At 31.3% G+C, this 27683-nt stretch overlaps 3 protein-coding genes and 1 pseudogene across 3 annotated transcripts; all 4 read right to left on the bottom strand.

The window, feature by feature from the left end:
* Positions 1-518: 518 nt before the first annotated feature.
* Positions 519-3838, bottom strand: LOC142542872 (signal recognition particle 14 kDa protein). The gene is made up of 4 exons (XM_075649752.1): positions 3688-3838; positions 1905-1998; positions 1671-1780; positions 519-837 (listed from the first exon to the last, which is right to left on the bottom strand). The coding sequence occupies exons 1-4, from the start codon at positions 3700-3702 to the stop codon at positions 673-675; spliced, it is 384 nt and encodes a 127-aa protein (XP_075505867.1). The 5' UTR covers positions 3703-3838; the 3' UTR covers positions 519-672.
* A 1572-nt stretch (positions 3839-5410) lies between these two features.
* LOC142541506 (thaumatin-like protein) lies at positions 5411-7247 on the bottom strand. The gene is made up of 2 exons (XM_075648033.1): positions 6912-7247; positions 5411-6050 (listed from the first exon to the last, which is right to left on the bottom strand). The coding sequence occupies exons 1-2, from the start codon at positions 7150-7152 to the stop codon at positions 5617-5619; spliced, it is 675 nt and encodes a 224-aa protein (XP_075504148.1). The 5' UTR covers positions 7153-7247; the 3' UTR covers positions 5411-5616.
* A 12615-nt stretch (positions 7248-19862) lies between these two features.
* On the bottom strand, positions 19863-20810 carry LOC142542871 (protein P21-like). Its single transcript, XM_075649751.1, has one exon. It carries the CDS (start codon positions 20746-20748, stop codon positions 20068-20070), a length of 681 nt encoding a protein of 226 aa, XP_075505866.1. The 5' UTR covers positions 20749-20810; the 3' UTR covers positions 19863-20067.
* A 2481-nt stretch (positions 20811-23291) lies between these two features.
* On the bottom strand, positions 23292-24137 carry LOC142541505 (thaumatin-like protein; annotated as a pseudogene).
* Between the last annotated feature and the right edge of the window lie 3546 nt (positions 24138-27683).

Below are 27683 nucleotides of genomic sequence, written 5' to 3'. Positions count from 1 at the left end.
ATTGGTTTTCATCAATTTTTAATCATATGATTGTTGTATTATAGCAACTCACTGATGGGAATTTATAAATTAATTTATATTTTTTAAATTCCTTATTTTGTTTTCTTTTTTAATTCTTACCATACATATAATGAGAAAACTTTTAGTTTTATCAATGTACTAGCGTTTGGGGAATTAAATATTTAGTTTTTTTTTTTTTTTTGGGCATCTTCTATTACAATTTTTTGGGGGAATCAGTATAATAATGAGCAATTTTTTAAAGTTAATGTTTGAATAGCAATTTTTTTTATATTTTGTGTTCTTCTATAAATTATGGTATTATGAGAAGGGATTTATAGAAGAGAATTTTCTATTTGACAAAGTTAATATTTTAAAAATCTTTATGATATAGTGTATGGTATGGAATAATAAGACAACATATAAAAATATGTGGGCTTGATTTTAGACCAAGCTCCCCCAAAATATGCCCGTAGGCATAGTTGAGTATTCAGACCATTGTTGGAACTTGGAGCAAGCCATTTTGTCAAAATCTTCATAAATGATGAATCTATAGCAAATCACAATGCTGTGTAATTTTTAAATGTTCCACAAAATGCTGGACCATCAGGTGTCGATTAACGTTACTAGCTTACTCCAGATTTAAAAGAGAACATACGTCAAAAAGACATTAAGCTACGAGGCTTTAGCAATAATTGATTGCTTCTTTGAATCCAGTTTTTTATCAGAATCTGCCGCCTTCCTCTTTTCCTTCCTCTCTCTCTTCTTCAAAGCAGTCATCCGAGCTTTCAAAATAGTTGCATAACTTGATTGAAAACGTAGGTGATCTTTCGGACCCACCTGTCATCCCGAATTTAAAACAAACCTGAGTCCATTCAAATATGTGCCATTATAAATCTTACATACATACACGGGTGTAGTCTATCCAATTGCAACCGCCTATAAAAAAATTGTTTCTGACAGAAGTCTGTCACAAACCTATCTGACTCGGAAATTTTTTGTATCAGAAGTGGGTAGTGAAAGAGATGTGGGGGGGGGGGGGGGGGGGGGGGGATGGGGGGATTGAGGTCCTAAATTCAGAGCTCCATAATGACATCCAATAACTGGAAAGCACAAATGCCGCCACACCTTTCATTTCAAATAACATTTATTTTGTTGCAAAGAAACTAGGAAGAAGCACCCTAAAACTCAGGATAAGAAAAGATGGCCTGACACATCAAGTGCCGAAGCACTAAAATCCTATCCTATTTTTAAAAAAGAAAAAAAATTGGGGTGTTCCCAAGTTAACATAGGATATTTCGCTCTCATAAATCTCCAATGACTGGCTTGTTTAAAACCATAATGTTTTTTATCTTGTTAAAAAAGTGACAGATACATCAAATGGATTGATCAGTCATCAGTTATGAACTGGTGAAGGCAGACGGAAGCTGTAGGGATGGGGTCACCATCTTCAATCTTAAATTTTTCTATTATACATTTAAAAGCTGCCACCTAAATTTTTCTATTTTTTGTTTTGCCCCCCTTCAGGCTCTCTTCTGGCACTGCCACTACTTGCATTGTGCCTGGCTCAATACTGTTTACTTCACATGACTTGATCCTTCGATAGCCTTCACCAGATTGGCTAACAGATGGAAATGAAATGTAAAAGAAAAGGAGAGATAACTTGAACATACCATAGTGGAAATGGTCTTCTTTCCATTAGTTGCTCGAATAAGGCACTTATATTCAAGATTTTCTCCAGCAGTGTTAATCTTATTCCTAATAACCTTGGATTTTCCAGAAGCTGGATACACACGAAAGCACAAGTAGGAGGTCGTCTCAATGTTAACAGAACATCATGCATTGTGATATTGAATTATATCAAGGTGTATACCATGAATGGACAGAGATAAGGGGGGAAAACTCACAGTATTTCATTGTAACCCACACAGATCCCTTCTCTTCAGTTCGCTCAAACATGCTGGTAAGTTCATTTAGGAAGGGGTCGGGTTGTAATCGTGCCTAATCATAGAAGAATAAATAAATAAAGAGTAATTGAAAGCCATACGCTTCAAGTAAAAAAGTAATCTCATTTGCATGCTACCAAAAAACCTCAAGTTCAACTCACCTATTTTCTCATGCAAACAGAAAATATACGACAATATAAAGCAGGAAACATTACTTAAAAACCAATAAAGATATTTCCACAACCAAACACTTACTATTATTTTTTCCCAAAAAAACGTATACTACTATTTTGCAAATTTGAGTTTCTTGGAATGCAAAATTATACAATGGGTCTTTAAAAGCGAAAAATAATCAATAAGGATATTCTGGATTAAAACAAAACATTTCTAGAAAATTTTAAGCAATTTTTCCTATCATGGATCGTACTTAGGTGTAGTGTCTACACGAAAGAGTTGGACAAGTCATGAAGGCATTTTTTGCAGTACAATATGGTGATCCAAAGAAATAAAAATTCTAAAAAAAACTTATAGTCAGTAAGCTATCTCAGTTTTCCATACATCCACATCGAGCATCCAAGTCACCTGCAAAGCTGAGTGCACAACCAAATCTAGAAATTAGAGCTCAAGATTCCGTTACAATGTGAATATATTAGGCTGATACCATCACTAGGGGTTCGTCGTTTAATTCTGCTAATGTTTTAATATAACTCATCGCAGCAATTTCAATTAAACTAAGTAATTTTCTGTGATGCATATAATATATTATTCAAGAAGTATATAAATCAAAAGCCAAATCCAAAGGCAATAAATCAAGACATCAACTCCACATTATTATTCTGAAGTTTTCTTTTTGCTTTTCTTCCCAGAAAATAACTATACGTAAATCAAAATACCACAACTGGGTTCTCAACAAACTGTGGATTGGCATATATTTCCGAGGTTTTCACTTAATAAACTAGTCATTTGAATCTTATTTCAGGCATTTACAATCCACTGAAAAATGATGCAGTTGAGCAGATGACATGAGAAAGGGCTCTTACTTTCGATTCAATAAAAAAAGCCATAAAACCGAAGTTTGAGTTGAATTGGAAACTTTTTTTATTATTATTATTTTGAGCGGTTACATCCATCATTCAACATTACAATCACTAATCAATCATAATAATAAAATCAATCTAACAAAGTTATCTAATACAACAAACTGTTTTAGAAGCTCATATAACATACAAGCGCTACAAACACAATATACTTCTAATAATATAATGTCATTGACGAAACCAACGATATAGTTGAGACACTACCTTGTCTTCTTCACCACAATCATCTTCCCTAAACAACCTATTATTGACCATGACTTACCTTATCTATAAGAATTCTTATTATTTGCTTTGGATTCTTGACTGCCTTAAAATAAAATTACCTCGGAAAGTTTTATCCATATGGGTGTGATCCAAGACCAAACCCACACAGTTCCCTCGCCTGCATTGTCAAATTCCGGTGGTTTACCCCCGATTAAGACATTGAATCTGACACTGAGGCAACAAATTGACTGCAAATCCCCCCTCTAATTTTAATTTTTAGCTTTTGTAAACTGGCCTTCAAATCTAAAACTTGTGTTGCAACCTCTTACTTCGGATAGTTAACTCATCTCATATTCTGATCCTCGCACAAGGTAACTCTCGTTCGTAGCACATGATTTGTAAGTAGATCGTGAAAAATTAAACGAGTAAATAAATTCAATTACCTGAGATGAAGCCATGCCGGAATTCAGAAATTTTGAAAAATCCTTTCAATCGAGAAAATTTCCGAATAATTTCTCTGGATTTTTCGGGAATTGTATAGTATAATTCTTCGCGACGCCGGACTTGTGGGGGTTTAGGGTACAAACTTTTAATACCGAGTCATCGCTGGAGTTCGAGTTAAAAGCACTGCATTCGATCAACGGCGGACGTGATGCCACGTGGATCACAAGGTATTTTTTATTTTTGGGAATTGGAGGAAAAAAAATCTAATTTAAATTGACAAAATGATAGGTAAAATTAATTCGAAATCAAAATTTACATTTAGATTTACAAAATTATAAATCAATATTATAAGTAAAAATTATTTTAAAATTTTATTGATATGTATATGTAAAAACATAGTAGATAAATTATTAAATTTATCGATAGTTACTTAATATAAGACTCCAACACATATATCAAACACAATGCTAGTAGTTGGAGTACAATAATTGTCTATATTGGACAGAACGATCGAACCATGGATCTTAGTTGATGTACGATTTAAAAGATTTTAGTTGCACTATTACCACAAAGTTATAACTTTTGGTAAAATGACAAACGTTTTGTCTAACTGTTGACATTAGAATCAAACATTAGAATCAAATTCGCGATTTCAATTCTCATTGATATGTGTGCAATTATTGGGATGGAGGTTGTTAGAGTGCAATAATATTTGTCTCTAGGTAGATAGATCGAACCATAACGCTTGAACTATTGTACCATTTGAATTGCACTATTACCCGACTATAACTTTTGTAAAGCGACAAACGTTTGATGTTACAATAGCGGTTCGATATGATATGTAAATCTCATACCCATCTCTAAATAAATAATTTTTAATCTTTTTTGTCAATTAACTCTATATCACTAATAAGTAAATTTAGTTGTGAATCTATTATGCAAATAAATTCCAAAAACAAAAAACAAGAAGAAAAAAAATTTCTCATGATGTTTTGATGGAATGTTTCACGACTGAATACGATAACCTTCTTTAAAAAATTCTGCATAAAACATAAATATTTATCAAATGGAATTTTATCTGGAGGAAGGACGATGATACTTTAATATATATACTCATCGTATACAGATGTAAAATTAAATTATTTTAATTTTTCAAAAAAAAAATAGAATTTTAATCATTTGTGTTGTTTTACGCTCTAAAAAAAATCGATAAATAAATAATTTATATGCACATATATTTTCGGTTTAAAAACAACTGTTGGGTGGTCAAAATCGACCATTAGTTTTCAAGAATAAATTTATTTGCGTAATAATTGCACCAGTATGATAGGGTCTTTTTTATTATCTGCATTACTTTCCAATTTGTATACTAATGGATTTTGCATATTTATATCCAATGAACGATTTCTAGATTTCGTCGTAAACTTTTGATTATTTCGAATCACGTAAATCGTCATGGTTGTTAAAGCGATACGATCATCTCTCTATTGTTGGATATGCCATGATTTGAATACAAAAGCTTGTGTGAGGCGGTCTCATGAGTCGTATTTTGTGAGACAAATATCTTATTTTGGTCATCCATGAAAAATATTACTTTTTATGCTAAGAGTATTAATTTTTATTGTGAATATCGGTTGGATTGACCGTCTCACAGATAAAGATTCGTGAGACCGTCTCACAAGAGACCTACTCTGGTTTGAATCTTGATAGTTGCAAATAATCTCATTCTCATGGTGTAATAAAGTTTATTATTTTCGAAACTGATACAATTATTGTACACCGATGTAAATTTCAGTGCATCACTTGCACGTTCACAACAAAACACACGCAATTTATTTTGTCAAAAATCCTATGATCAATTCGAGAAACAAACATTTGACCCTTTTTTAAAAAAAGAATATAATAATAATAATAATAATAATAATAATCTATGGGCAAAATATCACTGCGTAGTTGGTACCCGTCGAGCAAGAGAACATGCTCGTTACATCGTCCTTGACATAACTGTAAGCTTCCGGACACTTTTCTTTAAAAAACTTCGAGTAAACCGTCGGCCCACAATACGCCGGTGTGCAACAGTACTTATCTTCCTTTAAGCTCGAGCACGCATCCCTGCACCCGCCCGGTGCCTGCAGCTCTTTCGGGCACTTTTGGATGATATTCGCTTTGCAACGGGCAGAGTGGCGACAGTACCCTGAAACCGGAAAGAAGCTCATTCCTACATTATAACCGTCGATGAGAGATACGTCGAAGAAATCCAGGTTGTTGAAGCGGTCCAGAGCATATCTGGCGGCTGTGAGTGGGGCGGTTCCGAAGTCTTGACACTCTAGTAGTCCTTTGCAATCTCCGGTCTCGCATTTACCTTCAGTAACGGAGTCGAGAATCTTAATTAGAAGAACAAAATACATGTTTTATGTGATTAATGATTAAATTAATAAATATTAATGTTTGAATAATTATTAATATAATTTAAGAAATATATTCAGATTTTAAATATTATTATAAAAATTTAATATATAAAAAATATTATTTCGTTTGAAATAACGTTTAAATGAGGATAACAGTCTTTTTCGTTAAATTGACTTTTTATATAACTTGAATGAAATTTTTACTAATTAAAAGAATGAAAAAAATATCTAAAAAACATATATCAAAATCTTAAATAATAAATAAATATTTTTAAAAAATCATTTTTCCAATAATTAGATCAATATATTTTGACTAAATTTTTAATTATTTTTTATCACATGGTAAAAAAATATTTATACTAAATCACCAATTAAAATAAATAATACAAACAATAATAATAATAGAAATTTATGGACAACAAATATACCAAAATTCACAACGGAATTTTTTAAAAAAATTGAAAAACGTAACGTTATATATAAAAAATATTTTTTATTTAGTATGATTGAGAATAACGAGAACTAAATATATAAAATAACATCAAACTCAAAACCATAATAAAAAATCATTTAATCAATATAGCCACTTAAATAAAAACCGTTAATTTGAAAACCATATTCTCAAATTTAAATGACCGTAAAAATAAGATCATATTTCCCATTGTCCATGAGTGATGCCAAAACCAGAGGTCAAAGTACAAAACTTCAATTCATATTTATAGATGATAAAAAAATAACTTATATTTATTTTTTTAAAAAAATTAAAATTCATATCAATCTACACCCTAGCTCCAACATATATAATACATATATACCTTGGCCGGTTTTGTTGAATATGCAACCGGTTCGAGCCCAAATTTGGCCTCTGGTAGGTTCCACGTCTAGGACCCATCTCTCACCGCTTCGGAGCTCTCGGCCTCCACCAGGTACTGCTGCAGCCCAGACCGCGAAACTACATTTGTTTCGGACGTAAAATTTAGTTGAACTGGTGTAGTCAAAGAAAATGGTGATTATCAAGAAGGAAATGAAGAAGGGTTTGTATTTCAAGGAGCTCATTATGCTTTGTGAAATAATTGAATATCTGATTTTATCAGTGTATTTTTTTCTCCTTTTTTTTTTGGGTGTGGAATTATATGTTTGTGGGGAAGAAATGGAAAAGGTATTTATAGAACAAATAGTGAAAATTATCCCTTCGCATTTGAAATCTTTGTCTGGATATGTGAAGTTTCTTACATATGAGCTGGATTGGACAGTTTGAAATGATTTAAATGGTGTATTAGAACACCGACAATCGGTAGGGTGTTATAATATCCATCAACTTATCAAAAATTATGAGATCTACTATCACATACTCATTATAACAACATATTTCTTTTACCCTACATTTCTTTTAACATTCAAACTCGTTATTTATGGGTCTCACTGTCACATACTCATTATAACAACATATCTCTTTTATACACATTTTTTTTAACATTCAAACTCATTATAACAACATATTTCTTTTAACATTCAAACTCATTAATTAAATATTTAAAATAAAAAATAAAATATATACAACGGTTTATAAATGAAAATAAAAAAAAAATTATAAAAAGACCAATCCGAAAGTCAAAATTTAAAAATTAAAATGATTCAAAACACGTGGAGCCTGCGTGTCAGCAAATCATCGACGTCGGTTTAAAAGCCGTCGCTATTTGTCTAATTTTTTAAAAAAAATAAACTGACTAGTCTTGTGAGTGGCGTTGGTTGTAAGTGCCCTAATTGATTTATTGGTTAGTTTTGAATAGTCGCTTTCGGTTAGTTGCATAGTCACATTTTCTTGTCAGATTTTACAATAGAGGATTTCGTCCAGGATATCGATTAAGGTAAAGTACTTAATCATGTATTGTAAGAATAAATATATTATAAATATTTAATACATTTTTTTGACCAAATATTTAATAAATTTAGCACCTTCCGACGACTAATGGAGATAAATGGTTATGGAAGCTCCCGCCTTCCTTGCCTCTCGGGGTTAAACATGAATTTGGAATTCAAAAGTAAAACATGAAATTGGAATTCAAAAGTAAAAAAATGTGAGTTCTGGTTATTCTATTTTTTTTTTTTGCAAAAACTTGTGTGAGACTACGTCACGAGTCGTATTTTGTGAGACGGATCTCTTAGTTGTGTCATCCATGAAAAAATATTACATTTTATGCTAAAAGTATTACTTTGTATTGTGAATATCGGTAGGGTTGACCCGTCTCACAGAGATTCGTGAGACTGTCTCATAAGAAACATACTTATTATTATTATTATTATTATTATTAATTTTAGCCCATCAAAATACAAATTCCTGATTTCTCCCATGTCCAGGTCAAAGCAAAATTGGACTTTGTTTTAAATATTTGTCTCGTAGTTTTCTCAAAGAGTGCCAACGAAGCGTCAATTATATACGACGGTGTGAACAACTATATATACGGTAATTGAATAATGAAAATCATTGAAGGTACCCAGTTAATTAATTGCACATGGATCCAATATATATTAAAAGATCCAAAAGATGATATAATTAATTAAGAGTTTCCAAAATATTAAATAAATTGGTATGATCTATTTTATGTGTAGAACCTTAGCTAAATTAAGCCTTCTATGATGGGTCGAAAACTGATAATGTTGTATGAGGCTATAGTCTCCGAGACACAGATAATAACATAGAATATAATCCGCACACATATTATGGATTCATCTTCATCTCCTATTTAAGGCAATGATAAGATGATCAATTTTCTGTTGCATTGGAAGATTCATAACTACAATGTTATATCAATCAATATATTCTGATATATTTTAATTGTTATTTATATTTTCTGATGATTCCACGCGAATTTATGACTTATAATGATTTATAAATTAATTTTATTAACATCCTCTGGTTAATCAATATTTTATAGGACCCCAAACACCAAAAGGCTCCCGACGACTCCCGAAATTCGTATCACAATTTGACCCTGCTGGATTGACTTGGGATATTTTAATCTATAGAGGAACTACATTATTTAATATTCTGTTGCAAGTCAAAAACGTACAGCTTTAGACGTGCAAGCCAAAAGTTTGACTTTGAACCTAATGTTTAAACCTATATTACATGATTTTGGATAAAAATATCGATGAAATAATTGTTGTTATCTTTTAAATGTGTCCAACACGTATCATGTCATAAAATTATTTATGAATGAGAATTCCAACACGTATCATGTCATAAAATTATTTATGAATGAGAATTTAGACGAAGTTATTGAATTTCGAAAAAAGTAATTTTCATTAATTTTATTGGATTTGATTTAAATTTTTTTATCTATCTCATGTTAAAAAACAATAATATATATAAATTCTCAGAAATTAAAGAATTAAATATTTATTTAGGTTGGTGGTCGACATCAATATGCTAAACATAATAAGAATCATGTCATTGTTTTAGACTAACACAATCTAAATTATATATGATAATGATTATCAGGCCAAAAAATTAATCGACGTACATTGTATTTAAGAAAGTTTTTCAAAATTAGCGAAAAAAATAGCTTCTTATTTGTATTTATTATAATTATATTATTTTTTTACAATTTAAATATCTATTCATTTTTTATAATTAATATTTTTTAATAATACCGTCTCGTACTGTTGGGTGCAATAATTGTCCTTGCTTGGTAGAGCGATCGAACCGTGGTGCTTGAGCTGCTGTGCGGTTTAAAAGATTTGAGTTGCATCATTACCACTAGCTATAGCTTTTGGTAAAGCGGTAAGCACTCGGTTCTACAATTGGTATCAGAGCCAAGGTCACGGGTTCGATTCCCATTGATTGCAAGGAGTACAAGAGATTGTTGGGTGCAATAATTATACATGCTTGGTAGAACGATCGAACCGTGGTGCTTGAGCTGCTGTGCGGTTTAAAAGATTTGAGTTGCATCATTACCACTAGCTATAGCTTTTGGTAAAGCGGTAAGCACTCGGTCCTACAATTGGTATCAGAGCCAAGGTCACGGGTTCGATTCCCATTGATTGCAAAGAGTACAATTATTGGGAGGGAGATTGTTGGGTGCAATAATTATACATGCTTGGTAGAGCGATCGAACCGTGGTGCTTGAGCTACTGTGCGGTTTAAAAGATTTGAGTTGCACCGTTACCACCAGCTATAGCTTTTGGTAAAACGATAAGCACTCGGTCCTATACGTACATCGCATATGTTAAATACTAATATATTATAAACATGAATTCGGAAACACATTTTGAATTCATAATTTGCAAACATCATTTAATTAACATATAAATGTGATTAGAAAATAAATAAAAGTTAATTTTCTATTTAAATTTAAAAAATCTTAACTCTTCTCCAAAAATAAAAAATAATAATAAAAATAATAATAATAATAAATCGTGTCGTAATTAATTAATAGAATATGATGGCTCCAATGAATAAGGAGAGCAGCAGCGGATAGCTTGTTTAGGAATTCCAATTCTAAAGAGTCGGCAGGGCCTTGTTTGGGAGCACGGCAAATTCCCAATCTAATTCCTCTCTTTATAGTTGACACATTCAATTCATCCATGGGTGTCAAAATGCAACACGACCCGTCAATCCGACACGACCCAATACGAAAAAATCAGGTTCGGGTTGGTGTTTTAGGGTTCGGGTTGGGTGGGTTTGGGTAAGTGTCAGGTTAGACGGGTTTCAGGTTGGGTCGGGTTGGGTCGCGGGTTGACCCGAAAACTTTTTTTTTGAAATTATTACCTATATTTTTATATATGGTATGTTTGAACAAAATTTATTGTATATTTATATGATGAATTTTCATCATTTAATATTTATTTTGTATATTTTTTATTTTTTTAACAATTGTTTATTTGATTTAGTAAATATACTTTGATTTTCAACGATTAAACTTTCAATTTAAATCGAAAATTTTGTTATTATGTGTTTAAATTAAAATATTGTTATTATTTTTTATTTTTTCGAATTTTTTTCATTAATTTTTTTTAAAAAATAAATAAAATTCGGGTTAGGCGGGTTAGACAGGTTGAGTCGGGTTAGATGAGTTCGTTTTCGGGTTGAGGGTTTTCGGGTTGTTTCGGGTTCGGGTTGAAAAAAAAAATAAAAAAATTTCGCGGGTTGACTTGCCACCCGACCCGATTGACATCCCTAAATTCATCAATAATTTGAAGTATTTTCAATATAGATAGGGTCGAACAAACCCCAATATGCCAAACAATCGTTGTTTCCGAACGTCTCCGAGCATCTCACGTAGCAGAATGTGTCCACGGCTTCCTTAATACCACACATAAATGTTAAATTAAAAGTAAATCATAGAAAAAAAAACAGTGTCATAATCTGGCTCTTAATAAAATCTCATAATCATGTTAAAGGGAAATTAATATTCGATTAAAAAAGGGAGGTGATGATTTTGTAATAACTCAATCAGAATTAGCTCTCCTAACGTAAATTACGAATATGTATCTTGTGAGACGGTCTCATGAATCTTTATCTGTAAGACGGGTCAACCCTACCGATATTCATAATAAAAGTAATACTCTTAGCATAAAAAATTATATTTTTTCACGAATGACTCAAATAAGATATCCGTCTCACAAAATACGACCCGTGAGACCGTCTCACACAAATTTTTACTTAGAATTTATACATCAATTAGGATCAACAATAACACGTGCTCATAGGTGTGATAGATGCATCATTGCCACCATTCATCAAAATAATCATAAAACAGACAAGAAAAGACCTATAATATTTGTGAAACCACGATGATTATAAGAAATTAAATAACTTTATGTGATTACGTAAGTGTAGGAATTCAAGCCTTTCTAATTAAAAATTAAAAAAAAAATCAATATCTAAAGTAATTTGGGAATTCTTCTAACACAAAATTTTGTAAAACCGACTTACCGATCTCCAATTTGATTTAATTAATGAAAAATATTATATTTATGCTGAACATATTACTTTAAATTTTAAATATGTATCGAGTTTATCATAATCACAAAAATAGATCTATGATAACGTTTCATAAGAGACATACTCAATTACACAAAATTTTTTGTGAAACGATATCACATGTCAATTTTGTGAGCTGGACCCGATTAATGAAAAATATTATTTTTTATGCTAAAGTATCGGGTTGACCCGTCTTACGAAAAATAAATCCATGTAACTGTCTCACAAAAAACATAATCTTATAATTATCAGAAAGAGTTTGATCATGCAATGCTTATCATACTATCAGAAAAATATTTCACCAAAAATAAATATAACATTAACTAAATTCTGGGCTTTTGTTTTAGCCATTTTTATTCATGTTAAATTAAAATACCCGGGGCTGCAGCCTGTCATATTTGCCGTTTTTGCTAATTATGCGTGATATTCACGCCCACCAATTTATTTTCTCTTCTGTCCAGCCCAAAATATATATTAGCCCAGGAAAAGTACTGGCTGCACGACCAAGTTATCGGCCAATAATTGTATATTTATGATGTAATTAATTATTAAAAAATTACAATTTCAGTTTTGTAATTTTATTTATTTTCTATTTTAGTCATTTAATTTTTCAAAGTTTGTTTTCCATTTAATAAGTTGAATTTTTTGTTTTGGTCTTTTTTTTACCTGAAACTATTAAATCAAACGGATATTGTTTATTTTACACTGATATTCTCCTATAGGATTCCGAAACTATTAAATCAAATGAATATTGTTTATTTGACACTGATATTCTCCTATTCGACTCATATGACAATAATAAAGCTCATAGTATACACATTAAATATACATAAACAAAAACAATGATAAATTACAAACATTTTCCCTCCTATTTTTAAATATTGAGGGTCACTTTGTTTGTTTTTTTTTTAATGAGATGAATTTTAATTTGAGTAATATGAGCTTAATTCTCACGACATGTGTAATGCCCGAGATTTTGATTCTGTTAATCCGAGATTATTGATTAAGAATTGAGGTGATTATATCCGGGCCATTTCGAGACCAGATTGGGCAAAGAATATGAATGATACAAGTTTTGGACAGAACTATTGGCGCCCGAGCGGTAGAAAGTAACCGCCCGAGCGCCAATGTTCAACAAAGTATGCTTCGGACAGAAGATGTGGCGCCCGGGTGGTAGTTTTTGACCGCCCGAGCGCCAATGGGTATTGTGGAGGACAGAACCTCCTGCGCCCGGGCGGTAAGTTGTAACCGCCCGAGCGCCGAGCAAGCGCCCGAGCGGTAATTCTCGACCGCCCGAGCGCCGCCTGAATTGTTTGAAAATGAGCCACGTTTCGTAGACATGCAACGTGATATATATAAGTTAATCCTTCAGTAAACAATAGGAAAAGAAAGAGAAAGGTCGAGGAAAAGCTCCAGAGAATTTGTGAAAGAAATCCTTACGCCTTTATATTTCAATCCGTCCGTCTGATTTTAAATCCGACTTCAGTACTGTGTTCCTATCAACACAGGCTACAACTGGACGTAAGTTTTGATACGTTTTGATATGATTTGAAATTATGATGTTGAAGGAATCGGATATGATTCATATATGATGTTCTTGCGATATTAGACATTGTATAATCGAAACCGGATTGAAGAACGGATACCGTACAGAATTGTTATGATTTTCAGAGTTGATTTGAATGGAATTGATATCAGAATTGAATTGTTATCGATTATGAGATATTGGAAGTGATATCTGACTAATACGGCATTGTTGGGTATATCGATATTGTACCGTTATGCCATCGATAGTGAATTAGATTGAGTATTGAGCAGAACAGATTTGATTGGAGTAATGTATTGATGTTATACTCCTCGATATTGTTACTGTCAGATTGATATTGTCAGGCTTTGAGTTCGAGACTTTGACAGAGTCAGAGTGACAGAAAGAAAGGTATAAATTAATGTTGAGTTGGGATTGCACAACTCGAGTGAGGTTTGACTCGAGTTTCCCTAAATCACATACCTAGTTTACTGCATTGATATTTGTAGTTAATGAGATTGATGTTTGTAGTCTATTGATTTATAGCCACTGCATGTTTTGACTACTGATTCGTTTAGTCATAGACTGATTCGTCTAGCTATCGGCCGAGTTGCCTAGCTGCTGGCTGATTCGCCTAGTCATCGGCTGATTCGCCTAGTCCCTGACTGATTCGTCTAATTATTGGCTGATCCGCTTAATCCTTGACTGATTCGTCAATTCTGTGGCTGTTTCGCCCAGACACTGGATATAGGAATTATATCGATGCCGTTTAGGGTTGAGTCATTCCTATCGACTGAGATTCAATATAATTCTCAATATTCAAAACCGGGATGCCTAGATTAGGAATGAGTCGAGTCTGAGACGACGCGTTGTTTGAGTCAAGTCTGATACGACTAGTTGATTTACAGTTTTGATATCATACATGTTTGTTGATTGGCTGCATGTGAATGATAATTGTTATATGCTTTTGTATATGTTTTATATGATTGCATGTTTACATTGTTTATACTGGGATTTATTCTCACCGGAGTTATCCGACTGTTGTCTTGTTTTGTATGTGTGCATGACTACAGGTGGGACATGTTCAGGGTCGAGGAGATGAGGAAAGATCGTGATTAGAGTGGAGGCTCCGGACTTGGATTAGAGATAGGGTTGGACACTTGATATTAGCTGTTAAACCTTAGTTGAATAAATGTATGTAGTACATGACTTGTACTTTTATACTGAGATGTATATATGTTTTATTTCACTACGTTCCGCATTTTAAAAAAATAAAATTTAGACCCTGTATTACTAATTGATTAAATTAGTCCCAATGATGATTAAGAACTTGATTAGCGTCCGGGTCCCCACAAAATGTTTCACGTAAAAGAAAATAAATCATATTCAATAGATTTAGTGGTTTATAGACAAAAAAAACCAAAACAAAAAATACAAGTTATTGTACAGAAACCAAAATTTGACAAATTATTTGATTAAACCTAAAACTTGTCAATGGTCGCATAAACAGTGTATTTTTTAATGTAATTACCGAGATTTGTGTACCAGATTTTCTTTTTCGCTAGCCAACCGACTGTACTAAAATCCCAATTTTTCCTTTAACTATTATTTGACTAAACTTGTAATTCTTTTGCCAATTTTTCTTTAAGCTATGTCTAGAAACATATGGAAGGACAATAAATATCCGTGGAATTAAGACTTGAATATAACGAGGAAAACAGAAATAGCATTGAATTTTATTAGATGACATATTACGTATGGCGTCTTGTGTTGTGAATATTTATCGCTCAAACTTGCATATATCTATCTGAATATGTCTCTTGTGAGACAGTCTCACGAATCTTTATCTGTGAGATGGGTCAGTCCTATCGATATTCACATTAAAAAGTAATATTTTTAGCATAAAAATTAATAATTTTTCGTGGATAACCCAAATAAGAGATTCGTCTCACAAAATACGATCCATGAGACCGTCTCACACAAGTTTTTGCATATCTATCTATATTATATGTTTATTAAAGTTAACTCATAGGGTTACAAATTAGAAAATCAAACTTAATCAGTGTCATTGTAAGTTTTTTTTATAAACCAAAATTAACTTTATTCTCAAATTACAAAAATTATTTTTATTTAATAAAAATATGTTAAACCTATTTTAGTAAATTTATATTTAATCTATACCTAATATATCTTAATGAGTTTTTTTAATCTCTGTATTTTTTTACATTTATATTATCTTACACAACAAAAATGTAATATGTATTGTTAGATGTCTCACATCGATTGTATTATGTCTTTATAAATTATATATATGGACTTAGATAATCTTCTCTACTTGAGCTAGTTTTTGAGATTGAGTTATGTATAAATCTCAATCTTAACATGATATATATAAGAGTCTAAGTCCACTGGTCTGCTTTTAATTGCCCAATCAGCCACCAAATAATGTATTATAAAACTTCGCGATCCAATTGTTCGTTTCTGGTCGCAAGAAAGTGTGTTAGATGTATGGACTTTGACAATCATTTCCCTTGAACTGGTGTTTATGGTTGAGTTATGTTCAAATTTTAATCTTAACAATATGCACATCGCGCGCTAATAGACATTAGTATATGAAAAGTTATCGCATAGTATTATCCAATTTGATTCAAATGATTACTACGCAAATCTTTTACGAAAATACAAACAAAAGTAATCGGTCCCGTTAATTCAGTTTTATATATTGTTTTCTTTCATTAATCTAATAAACGTTACACCAGGCACTGCAGCACCCCAGATGGTGTAAGAGCAGTTGTTTCGAATGTCGAATACGGCTGCAATGGCTTGGTTCAAGAAAAGAGCAACGAGAAGAAGGATAATGCAAGATGGGAAAGAGTTTAGGGATCCCATTTTTAGGAAGAAATAAGGCAACCTTAATTCTTGCTATGGAGCGTTCTATTTTGTGAACAAATTGTTAGCTATACATTTATAGGTGGCATTTTTAACCCATTTGGTTCTGTGAAATTTTCGTTAGATGACCATGTACTGAAGATATATTGTTGGTAAAAAAGAGTGAATAATTTATTTTTATATATTTTCGAAAATATTAATATTCAATGAGAAAAATCAAAGTCAATTTTTAATTTAGTGTCACACACAAGGTCTTCATTAGAAAACCACTAATAATATTCGAGAAGCTAATAAATTATCCTTGCATGTTACCTCTTTTTCACGTTTAATTAGGAAAAAAATCGTGGAATTGGCAAATCGGAAAATAGCATTAATTCGTTTTGAAATCCGGGGACCAATATGTGATTGAAGTCAAATCATGATTATAGGGCTTGGCTTGATTGGATAGTCTTGTTGAATATTATTCCCCGGAACAACTGAGGCTACGAATACTGTGAATGGTTTGTTCCATTGACAGAATCTTACATAGACAACGATTTTTAAAAAAACGTTGTTGCAGCCCAAAAAAACCATCCGAAAAACAAATGATTTTTAAAAAATCATTCTCTATCAGCGTGTTTTTTAGGCTACGACAACGATTTTTGTTAAAACCGTTGTTAAAATAAAAAACACAACGGTTTTAATAAAAACCGTTGTCGTATGAGTGTTGTTGATTTGTATTTTTCTTGTAGTGATTTTTGTTTTTATGTTCTTATCAGGGAACAAAGATAGTTTTTTACTGAAATTTTTTATTTAATAATTCGATGACTTACACTCACGACTGCAATTCACATCAAATTATAATAATACACTTAGGTAATCTTGATATGTTGGAATACAATAAATGAAATCATGAAATGAATTTTTTTTTTTAAAACCAAGACAATAAAAAATTTATTATTATTATTATTTATAATTAATATGATTATGCTACCATTAAATAATTATTATTTCTATTTTATTTGATATTAGTATTACTTTTATATTATATATTATAAATAATTTTTATAATTAAGTAATAGTTTTTTTTTATTATTATCATGTGAATGACTTGTAGCTCATCACACACCAAGATACTAAATATAAGATGAGATTTCGTGTTCGAGACTCGATTGTAACAAGACTAACACTCCAGTGGCCCTACAAAACTCAAAAATATAATAATAAATGTCACTATAAATTTATTATTCTTTTATAATTAAAATTAATATTAATTTCAGAGTAAGAGTTTTTATTATAATTATTTTTATTATTTTATTTATTTATTTTCTATCATTAGTATTTATAATTTTTAATGTTGCTATTGTTGAATAAATTTAAGCATTATGATTGTTATGACAATAAAAATTCTCTATATTAATACTCAATAAATTAATATTTTCTCTAAAATAATATTTTGACATTATTTCGACTTGAACCAATATGTTAAATTAATGATTTCAATAAATTGATAAGAACGTGGAATAGTCATAGATAGACCAACGTGTAATTGAAGTCAAGTCACGATTAGAAGGAGGAAATCTTGAGTATGTACGTACATTTTCTAATACTTCATATTATTTCAAATTAATCTAAGAGAAAATTTCGAAAAAATATAAACTTGAATACTATATTCCAAATCAAATTGTATTGTATGCAATCATTCATATGAAGAAGATCAATTAGTTGTTTTAGGATTAAATGATTTGACTAAAAAAATGAAAACAACGAATAATAATAATATCAAATAGAGAAAAAACGGCTACCACAATAACGATAAACTCATAGATATCCCTTTAATTTAACTAAAACATATAATATATCTGTTTACACCAAAAATTAAATTTTGTCCAATTAATTGTATAAGTCCAAAAGTTTAAATTAATAGAGAAAAACAAGAGGTTTATTAGTGTATTTAAATAAGCAAATAGCGTCCAAGCAAGGAAATCGTGGAAAGAAAAAGAAATCGTCGGAGAAAATGGGAGAAGATCGTGAGTCATGGAGGGAGTAGAAGAAACCGCACTGCATAGTGAAGAAAAGGGAGGAATCGGCCAACACAGGACACACAACAATCTCCCGCACAACTGCAGGCAATTCCATGCAGAATTCTCATAAATTTAGTCAAGCTTTTTCATGCTTTTCCTCCAGTCATATTTTAGCATCATCATACATATTCTAGCACTATTTTGTTATATTTTTCATATTTTTGTGATTTACTACTGATTTGTTGATACACAATCATGTTAGGGAGTTTATTTCATCAATTTCTATTGTCTTTTCTTTCGTTTTGGGTTGTCTTAGTTTAGGAGATTATAACGAATGGTGAAATTTAGCATCCATAATTGTCACTATTTTTAGAAGTTAGATTTTCATAATTTTTACACCATATAACCATATAAGTGTAAAATATGGTTATATTAGTTTATATAATTTATTTACTCTAAGGCATAGTTTGGAACACATGATAGGAATAAACATGTGATATATAATATAATGATAAGTTAAGGATAAATAAGATGTATGATATTATATTTAATGTTTGATATGATTTTAATAAGAGTGATTAAATTTATATATTAGATTGTAATAACAAAATTAACCTTATCATAATAAATTTTATAATTTCAAAGTTGTTGCTTGAGTTCATATTTTTTGCTTGCATGCTTCATTTATTTTTACCTAATTTTATATATTATATAATATGATAATTGAGTCCTTGATTTTGTAAGTCAAGTTAAATATCAATTTTTAATGTTAATCGAGTGATACTAATAATTTTATTGATATTTATAAAAACTATTTATATAATTATCTCGAATTCATTTATATAATTATCATATTATATAATATATAGAAATAAATAAAAATATTTATTTGATTTTAATTTCTACCTACTAGCATAGATTTATAAAAATCATTTATAAATCGAGGGCAATTAAGTCATTGGTAGTGTATTTTATCATTAAATTAAAATTATAACACTTAATAGAAGGGACATTTTATCCTTCTAAAAAATTATTTATCAATATCATGAGCTTTTTAAAAAGGTACCAAACTTTATAATCCTCCTTATCCCATGTACCAAACTATGCCTTAAAAGATAAACAAATCATTGAGAATTAATGTTCATGACATATCTTATTTCATTTTTTCTTATGCAAATTAATATAACTAAGTTGAAATGTTTTTATTCGAAGAATTTAGCAGTTACGTTTGGTTGCGACAAACTTGATTAATACCAAAACTAATTGAGAAGCCATATTTTCTCCTCTTAGGAATAAGTAAATAGATACTTTCTTCAAATAATTTTCAGCCTTAAACTCTTGTTGAACAAAACTACATCATATATGACTTTTCCTTTAATTTATATTTATTCATGAACTCATTCAAAGATTACACATGTAAGCTTGAAGTTGCAAAGAAACATACAGTTCGATCATATATTCCCTCTGCACATTTATTGTGTTTACATATTTGTAAAATGCGAAGATTTTTTTATTAATTTATTGGAGTCCTCATACTTTATTTGTCACTATCTTGAAAATAGTGGCGATCAAGGGCAAAAGACCACTCTGTAGTTGGTTCCTCCAGGGCAAGTAAAAGTGCTGCTCGGATCATCCTTAGGATAACTGTAAGCATCAGGACACTTACCCTTGAAATACCTCGAGTAATCCGTTGGGCTGCAGGTCCCCGAATTGCAACAGTACTCGTCCGTTTTGAACACAGTGCATGGATTGTTACATCCTCCTGGTGCCCGCAGCACGGCTGGGCATTGTCCGTTGACGTCTGCGGTGCATCTGGGGCCTCTGGTGCAGCCTCCTGAGGTAGGAATGAATTCCAACGGAATGTTGAATCCGTCGACGAGAGAGATGTCGAAGAAATCCAGGTTGCTGAATTGGTTGAGGGCGTATTCTGCTAGGGTGTTCGGGGGAGCACCGTAAGCTTGGCATTGTAGGAGCCCGCCGCAGTCACCGGTTTGGCAAGTGCCTCTACCTGCTCCATCGAAGGAGCAACCGGTACGTCCCCAGATTCTGGCTCCCGTGGTGCCAGCTGCGACGTTTATGGTCCACGTTTGGCCATTGTTGAGCTGCCTGCCACCACCAGGAACGGCCGCTGCCCATACGGTGTGGGGGCAGTTGTTTCGGATATCGAACGTGGCTGCGTTCGCGTGGTTCAAGGAAAGGGCGATGAGAAGGAAGCTAATGCAAAAGGAGAAAGAGTTCAAGGATTCCATGTTTGGGAATCAGAATTAGCTCAAGTTTTTGCTATTTACTGTTATATTTTTGTGAACAAATCGTTGGGTATTTATAGGTGACAGTGTTCGGGTTAATCGTTTTTATTACAATTGATTGGACTTGGACATGTATAATTTTTGAATAGTTCAATGACTAATTAGTACTTAGATTAACTGAATTGGGAGTGGCGGTCTTCAATTTGTGCTCTAAATTTCCACAATCCGACCGGTATACTTTTCAAAGTTTGGCATTATCAATCAAATTAACTAAACATAGTGGTATACTTTTCTTTCTGTGATTTTTTCCCCGGAGGAATTTTGGCTTTGTATAAGATCTTGCTATCAGTTCGAGAGATTTAAGTTGAGTGAAGCAATTAATCATCTTTACGGGGGATTTTTTAAAAAAGAAAATTTGAATTTTGGCTTTGTATAAGATCTTTCTATCCACTTTACGAGGTTTTTTCTAAGAACTCACGGGACAAATTTAAGTTAAATTAATGATGAATGATAAAAACGGGTGCATGGAAAGGTCGATCGAATCGATGGGTATAAATTTTCTCTGACTATTGTTGTAGGAAAAAAGTGAATATAAATTTCCATATATTTTGTAAGAAGAAAATTTATAAATTTGTTAGGAACAATTAGCCTAATTTCAGTTTTAGCCAAAAACTTGTGTGATACGGTCTCACGTATCGTATCTGTGAGACGAATCTCTTATTTGGGTCGTCCATTAAAAAATATTAATTTTTATGCCAATAATATTACTTTTTATTGTGAATATCGGTAGGATTGACCCGTCTCACATAAAGATTCGTGAGATCGTCTCACAAGAGACTTACTTTCGCTTTTATTCCTTAAGGTATGTTTGGATATAGAAGTTGAAGCTCAAAAAATGACTTAAGTTCAGATTTTTAAACTGTTGTTATTAAAAGGAAAAATTACAATTTTAGTCCTATAAATTAATATGCATAGTTTTGGGTTTAATCACTATGACTTGATAAAGTTTGGTTTGCATTTAGAAACTTGATTTTTTTTTTTGTTTTTTTTGTCCGAAACTACTAGATACATCGAATATGATTTATTTGACACTGATTTTCTCCTACGTTGCACATATGACAAGAACCAAGTCCATATTACTCAAATTTAAAATCATTTCATAAAAAAATAAAGAAAAAATAAAACAAAACAACCACAATACTTCGAAACGAGAGGAAAAAAAATTCGTTTGACATTATTTTTGTTTGTGCATAATTAATGTGTGTAATATAAGTTTAATTGTCATTTGAGCAACTTAGAATAATATAAATATCAAATAAGCAATATTTGTGGTTTCGGGAAAAAAAAATTAAAACAAAAAAATCCAAATTATTGAATGAAAACTAAACTTTAGTAAGTTAAATGACTAAAATCCAAAACAAATCAACTTAAAGGACTATATTGCAATTTTCCCTTATTGAAAAAAGCACAAGTGTTTTTGGCATTTGGATAAATGTAAAAAATTGCTTTTATTTTATTTTTAAATTGAAGGGCAAAAATTATTACTTCTAAAAAAATATTGTTTGAAGTGTTTTTTTAAAAAAGAGGTTTTATAATCAACTACTCTAATTTTTTTAAAAAAAACAAAATTGCTTTTAGCCCATTAACTTCTTTAATCAAACATACTCTTAATCAAACTCGATTTAGTTCAACAAATTTTTTTATTTTTGAATTTTAGTCAGTTACATTGTCAAAACAAAAATTATTACCAATTATTCTAGAATACCAAGTTTTATCATTTTCCCAATAAACAGATATGCCAATATTTAAAACCCAGGACGCCACTATTTTATAAAATTCAATCTCCATCATTATTTAATGCCACACGCAGTGTCCTCTATGAAAAGCCATTGATATTCGAGAAGGCAAATGAAATATTTTATTCTTTTCATATATGGAAATTGAGTAATCCCTGAATTCGAAAAACAGAAACATTAGTCATTTTAGATCGGGGACCAAAATGTAATTAAAGTCAAATCATGACTAGAATTTAGAACGAAGAATTATTGGCCTTGTTTATGCACATTTTCTAAGAATTCATACTATTTCAAATTAATCTTAAGAGAAAAGCTTGAAAAAATATAAACTTGATTACTATCTCCAAACCAAATTATATCTCGTGAGAATTTCTTTCAAACCATCATATCCAATTTAACTTTATTAGTTAGGGCTAGTGTGTCGTATGAACTCAATCATAAGAAGTTACGTCAAGTTGTTTCAGGTGGCTGTATCCGATATGAGCCGACCATCGATCGAGTATAGCTTGCCAAATAGTATGTATCGGCGCTAGGAATCATAAACAGGAGCTGCCCCGAGACGGGTCTCGCGGACCGCCTTCTTGTGGTCTCATTATGAGGTGATTTCGATCCTCATATACAGCAATATCAAGTATAAGACAACCTTTGATTCGAAACATGAATACAAGGAAAGAAATTTTAAAGTATGTTCGGTTACTCTTGATTAAATTTTCATTTATTGCCAAATCTATACCTTTCACACACAAGGAAAGACGATATATATCTTCGTTTCGTAAATATGCAGCCTTTATTTATTACAAATTCTCAAGATTCCTTGAGTCCCCAAACTTATTACAAGACAAGGCAGGCTTAAAATGAAGGATCGAATTCACGAAGGGCAAAACACGACCCTATAGTTGGTTCCTCCAGGGCAAGTAAGCGTACTGGTTCCACCATCCCTCGGGTAACTGTAGGCGTCGGGACACTTATCACTAAATAACCTCAAGTAGCCAGTTGGAATGCATGGACCCGAATAGCAACAATATTGGTTCGTCCCGAACACCGTGCAGGGATGGTTACACCCTCCTGGCACACGCAACTCATTCGGGCACTCTCCATTGATGTCCCCGGTGCATCTAACACCTCGATTACCACTGCAAGTTTCTGAGTTCGGACTAAGTCCCATCGATACGTTGAAACCATCGATTAAAGATAAGTCGAAAAGGTCCATGTTATTGAATTGGTTAAGGGAAAACTCGGCTAAGGTGTTGGGAGGTGTTCCATACCCTTGGCATTGCAGGAGCCCTGTGCAGTCACCACTCACCAGTCTGGCATTTACCTCGACCGGCTCCATCAAAAGAGCAACCGGTTCGGGCCCATATACGGTACACTCCGGTAGTTCCATTTCCGACATCTAGGGTCCATGTTTGGCCACGGTCGAGCTGCCTGCCACCACCCGGCACGGCTGCAGCCCAGACCGTGTAGGAACAAATTGTTTATAATGTCGAATATGGCTGCATTTGTGTAGTCCACGAAAACGGTGACGATTAAATAAATGAACAAGGAGAAGGGTTTCAAGGGTCCCATCATTTTTCTGCTGTTTACGTGTTAAATTTCTCGAAGAAATGGCCAAGTATTTATAAATTATAGACTGAATTTAGTGGCAAGATTGCAATAATGACGAAGTTAGGTTGATTTGATAGAAACAAACGGTTGGAGTTTTGGTCAATAGTTCGTGCCGTTACGTGTCTAAATACGTAAACATTTCAAGTTTTGCTAGACGTAAATTGTCTAAACTCATTGTGTGTGGAAAACTTGTTCTCTCTTACACAGGGTCAAGATCAGGCAATCCGCCATAGTAAGAAATGTTTCGGGTAGATCAATCAGACCGGTGGATAATTTAAGAAAGTGAACTCTAAATTTTTTGGTAGTAAATATATTCTACATATTACTATTTTTTTTCTTTTACCTTCTGAACAGTACTATTTCATATATCCATTGATTGCAAATAGGGGTGGGCATTTATTTTCGGGTATCGGGTATCCGATCCGACCCGATCGGGTCGGGTATTTTTTTTATAGAAATCGGGTTCGTCGGGTACTTGACATTATCGGGTACCTTTTTTCCTTTCTTTTTTTACTTTTTTTATGGGTCTATTCGTCTATTCAATTAAAAAATATATGTATTTTTTTGTGACTAGTTATAACCATATATAATAACAAATGACTAATCATAAAATGATATAATGACATGATTTTTTGTGAAATGTGAAGAACACAGTATGTTTTTTTAATTTACTATTATGATATAATAAATAGCCATAACTCGATATAATGACATGATTTTTTTGTGAAATGTGAAAAATACATATATTTTTTCAAAAAAAATTTAAAAAAATGTTTATTTTTCGGGTACCCTACATGATCGGTTTGGTATCGGGTAGTAAAAGCTAATTATGAACCACACATATTTTGGATTAGTCCAAGTAACGACTTGTTGTTTAAAATAATTACTTAAACAATCAAATATTTTTAGCTATATAATTTTTACTCCGACGACTTGTTTATTTAAATTATTATTTAATATCTGTACTTTTTTAGTTTATTCATGAAACGTACCTATAGTTGGATCAATACAAACTGTTGTTTAAAAAAATATAGAATCAATCTGGGCCTGATATTATCAACGAAAAAGATATATTTTAGTAAGCGAGCCCAATATATTTAATAATTTTTTTTTTTTATTTCAGTTAGCCTTATAAATAGACTGAGCTAAATATATATAACAATTAAACTCATAACCATATTATATTATATATACAAATATGTTAAGCCCAATGACCTTAAAATCCATAACTATCTAGAGTAGGTCTCTTGTGACACGATCTCATGAATTTTTATCTGTGAAACGGGTCAATCTTATCGATATTCACAATAAAAAGTAATACTCTTAGCATAAAATGTAATATTTTTTCATGGATGACCCAAATAAGAGATCCGTCTCACAAAATACGACCCGAGAAACCGTCTCACACAACATTTTGCCAACTATCTATATATACATTAAGTCCGGAAACTAGAAACTCACTCTAAGATAGGCCTCTCGAGCCACATTCCATGCACCCACATTGTAAATCCTATATCAAAACCAAATGTTTTCGAATATATCTTTTGTGAGACGGTCTCACATATATTTATTCCTAAGATGAGTTAATCATGTTCAGATTTACAATAAAAACCAATATTTTTAGCATAAAAAATAATAAATCTTTTTATATATGACCTACATAGAAAATATGTATTACAAAATTGACACGATATCTTGATTGGGGAAAAAAAGAAGAGGAAACATTTCCTAATTTCTTGTGTATCTTTGGACTTCTTTTACATTACTATTTACAGTATTTAAATATGTCGGTATATGATAATTTTCAACTCAAATCCTATATTTTTCATTAATTATTTTTCAAAATAGAGATTAATAAGCTTCATTTTCAAAATTATTATTTAACTCTTATCCTCTAAATGTAACCAACTCCTCCATTTTTCTATTTCTTCGTTCTCAACCATCATATAAATATACATAATTATATGATGTATTATTAATCGAAATTTAATTCGATGAGTGTTTGTAATAAATTGTATATAAAATGTATTAAATAATCATGTAATTTATTATTAAACTGAATGTTTAATTCATATCAACTTAAATTAAGTCGATAATTGTCTATTTTTCTATCCCGATGATCTGACATGTTTAATTCACATCGAGTTATATTAAGACGATAATAAGTGTTCGTAATAAATTATGGAATGTATTTTTTTATGGCTTTATTCATTATTTTCCTCTGGTTTTTCTTACAAATAATAAAATTACAATAAATTAATGGAAGAAAACACTTGCAAAAAATAAAAAATGAACAAAAAAATTAGCACTAAAATTAACTAAAGGGATTAAAAATAAAAGAATGAAATGAACCAAAACATTAATTTAAAAATAAATAAGACCATTATGCAATTTTTGAGGATGACATCTTCGTAATTTACGTCATCCTCCAAACTCATACTTAATTGATACAGTGATTCTCCGAATATGATTATTGTAGCAATCTCGAAAACGAACAAAATTTATCTTTTTTTTATTTTGAAGAAATCTTCTATAACGGAGGACGGTTGGAAATGCTTTAATTTTCAGCTTTATAATATTTAAATATTTACATAAAATAATTTGACAATTCTTTTAGGATGAACTAAATTTAAAACTCTTAACATATTCAAATCAAATCAAATCAATTTTTTTTACAGAGAAGGGTTTCAAAAATTATTTCTTTCTTCTCATAAATAATATGTAATGATATAAAAATATTCAAATAGTTATCATAAAATTATTCCTCTTATATTAGGTATTTTGTGACATGATATTATGGAAGTCCGTGAGAGTATTACAGATATCTATAAGACATGTCAATTCGATCTATATTTAAATTGAAAATTCATATTTTTAGCGTAAATATAATATTTTTTATGGATCATGTCTAAATAAAGATCTGTTTACTCACAAAATAATAATTCTTTTAATTTTTTTACAATATCTTTTTTAAAACTTATAAACTCTCAAATTATTCTAAAACAATGTTATAAAAAACAATTTCTTCTATATCAAATTTAAATTCAAAATAATGTCATATATATATTTTTTTATTCGATAAAAATTGATTGAAAAATATTTCGAATAATCAATTTTTAAAATTAAATATTTATAAATACAAAAATCTTTAGGCGACCGCCTAGGCGTAAACTAGGTAGCTTAGGCGGTTGATTTTTTTAACAGCATCCATAAACACGGTCTTTCTAAAAATTAGAGCTGATGGTTGCCTAACGTTAAGTAGTCCTAGATGGTGTCTTTTGAACGGTTTGAACATTGTTCTAAAGAATATATAAATCCAACCAAATAAGTCCAAATTTATTATTGGGTTGGGGAGAAAAACATGTTGTAACACTCCATGACAACATGCAGTAGAATAATATAATACACGAATAAATAACTCAGAGATAATTATACACAAGAGAACACACTCGTGCGATTTCTCATATCAAAATAACCATTAGAAAATAAATCGAGTTTCAAAATAAATACTATTGAAGAAGCGAAAAACTATATTCT

Source organism: Primulina tabacum, chromosome 4 (genome assembly GCF_025594145.1).
Source record: "Primulina tabacum isolate GXHZ01 chromosome 4, ASM2559414v2, whole genome shotgun sequence".
Classification (NCBI taxonomy): Eukaryota; Viridiplantae; Streptophyta; class Magnoliopsida; order Lamiales; family Gesneriaceae; genus Primulina; species Primulina tabacum.
The sequence above is the reverse complement of the archived record's forward strand: the minus strand, read 5'-3'. Positions and strand labels throughout refer to the sequence as shown.

Coding starts and splice junctions, on each gene's coding strand:
- LOC142542872 (XM_075649752.1), bottom strand. Junction 1,781..1,904: donor GTGGGTTACAATGAAATACT/GTGAGTTTTCCC, acceptor GTGTGTATCCAG/CTTCTGGAAAATCCAAGGTT. Junction 838..1,670: donor AGAAGACCATTTCCACTATG/GTATGTTCAAGT, acceptor TCGGGATGACAG/GTGGGTCCGAAAGATCACCT.
- LOC142542871 (XM_075649751.1), bottom strand. CDS start 20,748: ATGGAATCCTTGAACTCTTTCTCCTTTTGCATTAGCTTCCTTCTCATC.
- LOC142541506 (XM_075648033.1), bottom strand. CDS start 7,152: ATGAGCTCCTTGAAATACAAACCCTTCTTCATTTCCTTCTTGATAATC. Junction 6,051..6,911: donor ATTCAACAAAACCGGCCAAG/GTATATATGTAT, acceptor CCGTTACTGAAG/GTAAATGCGAGACCGGAGAT.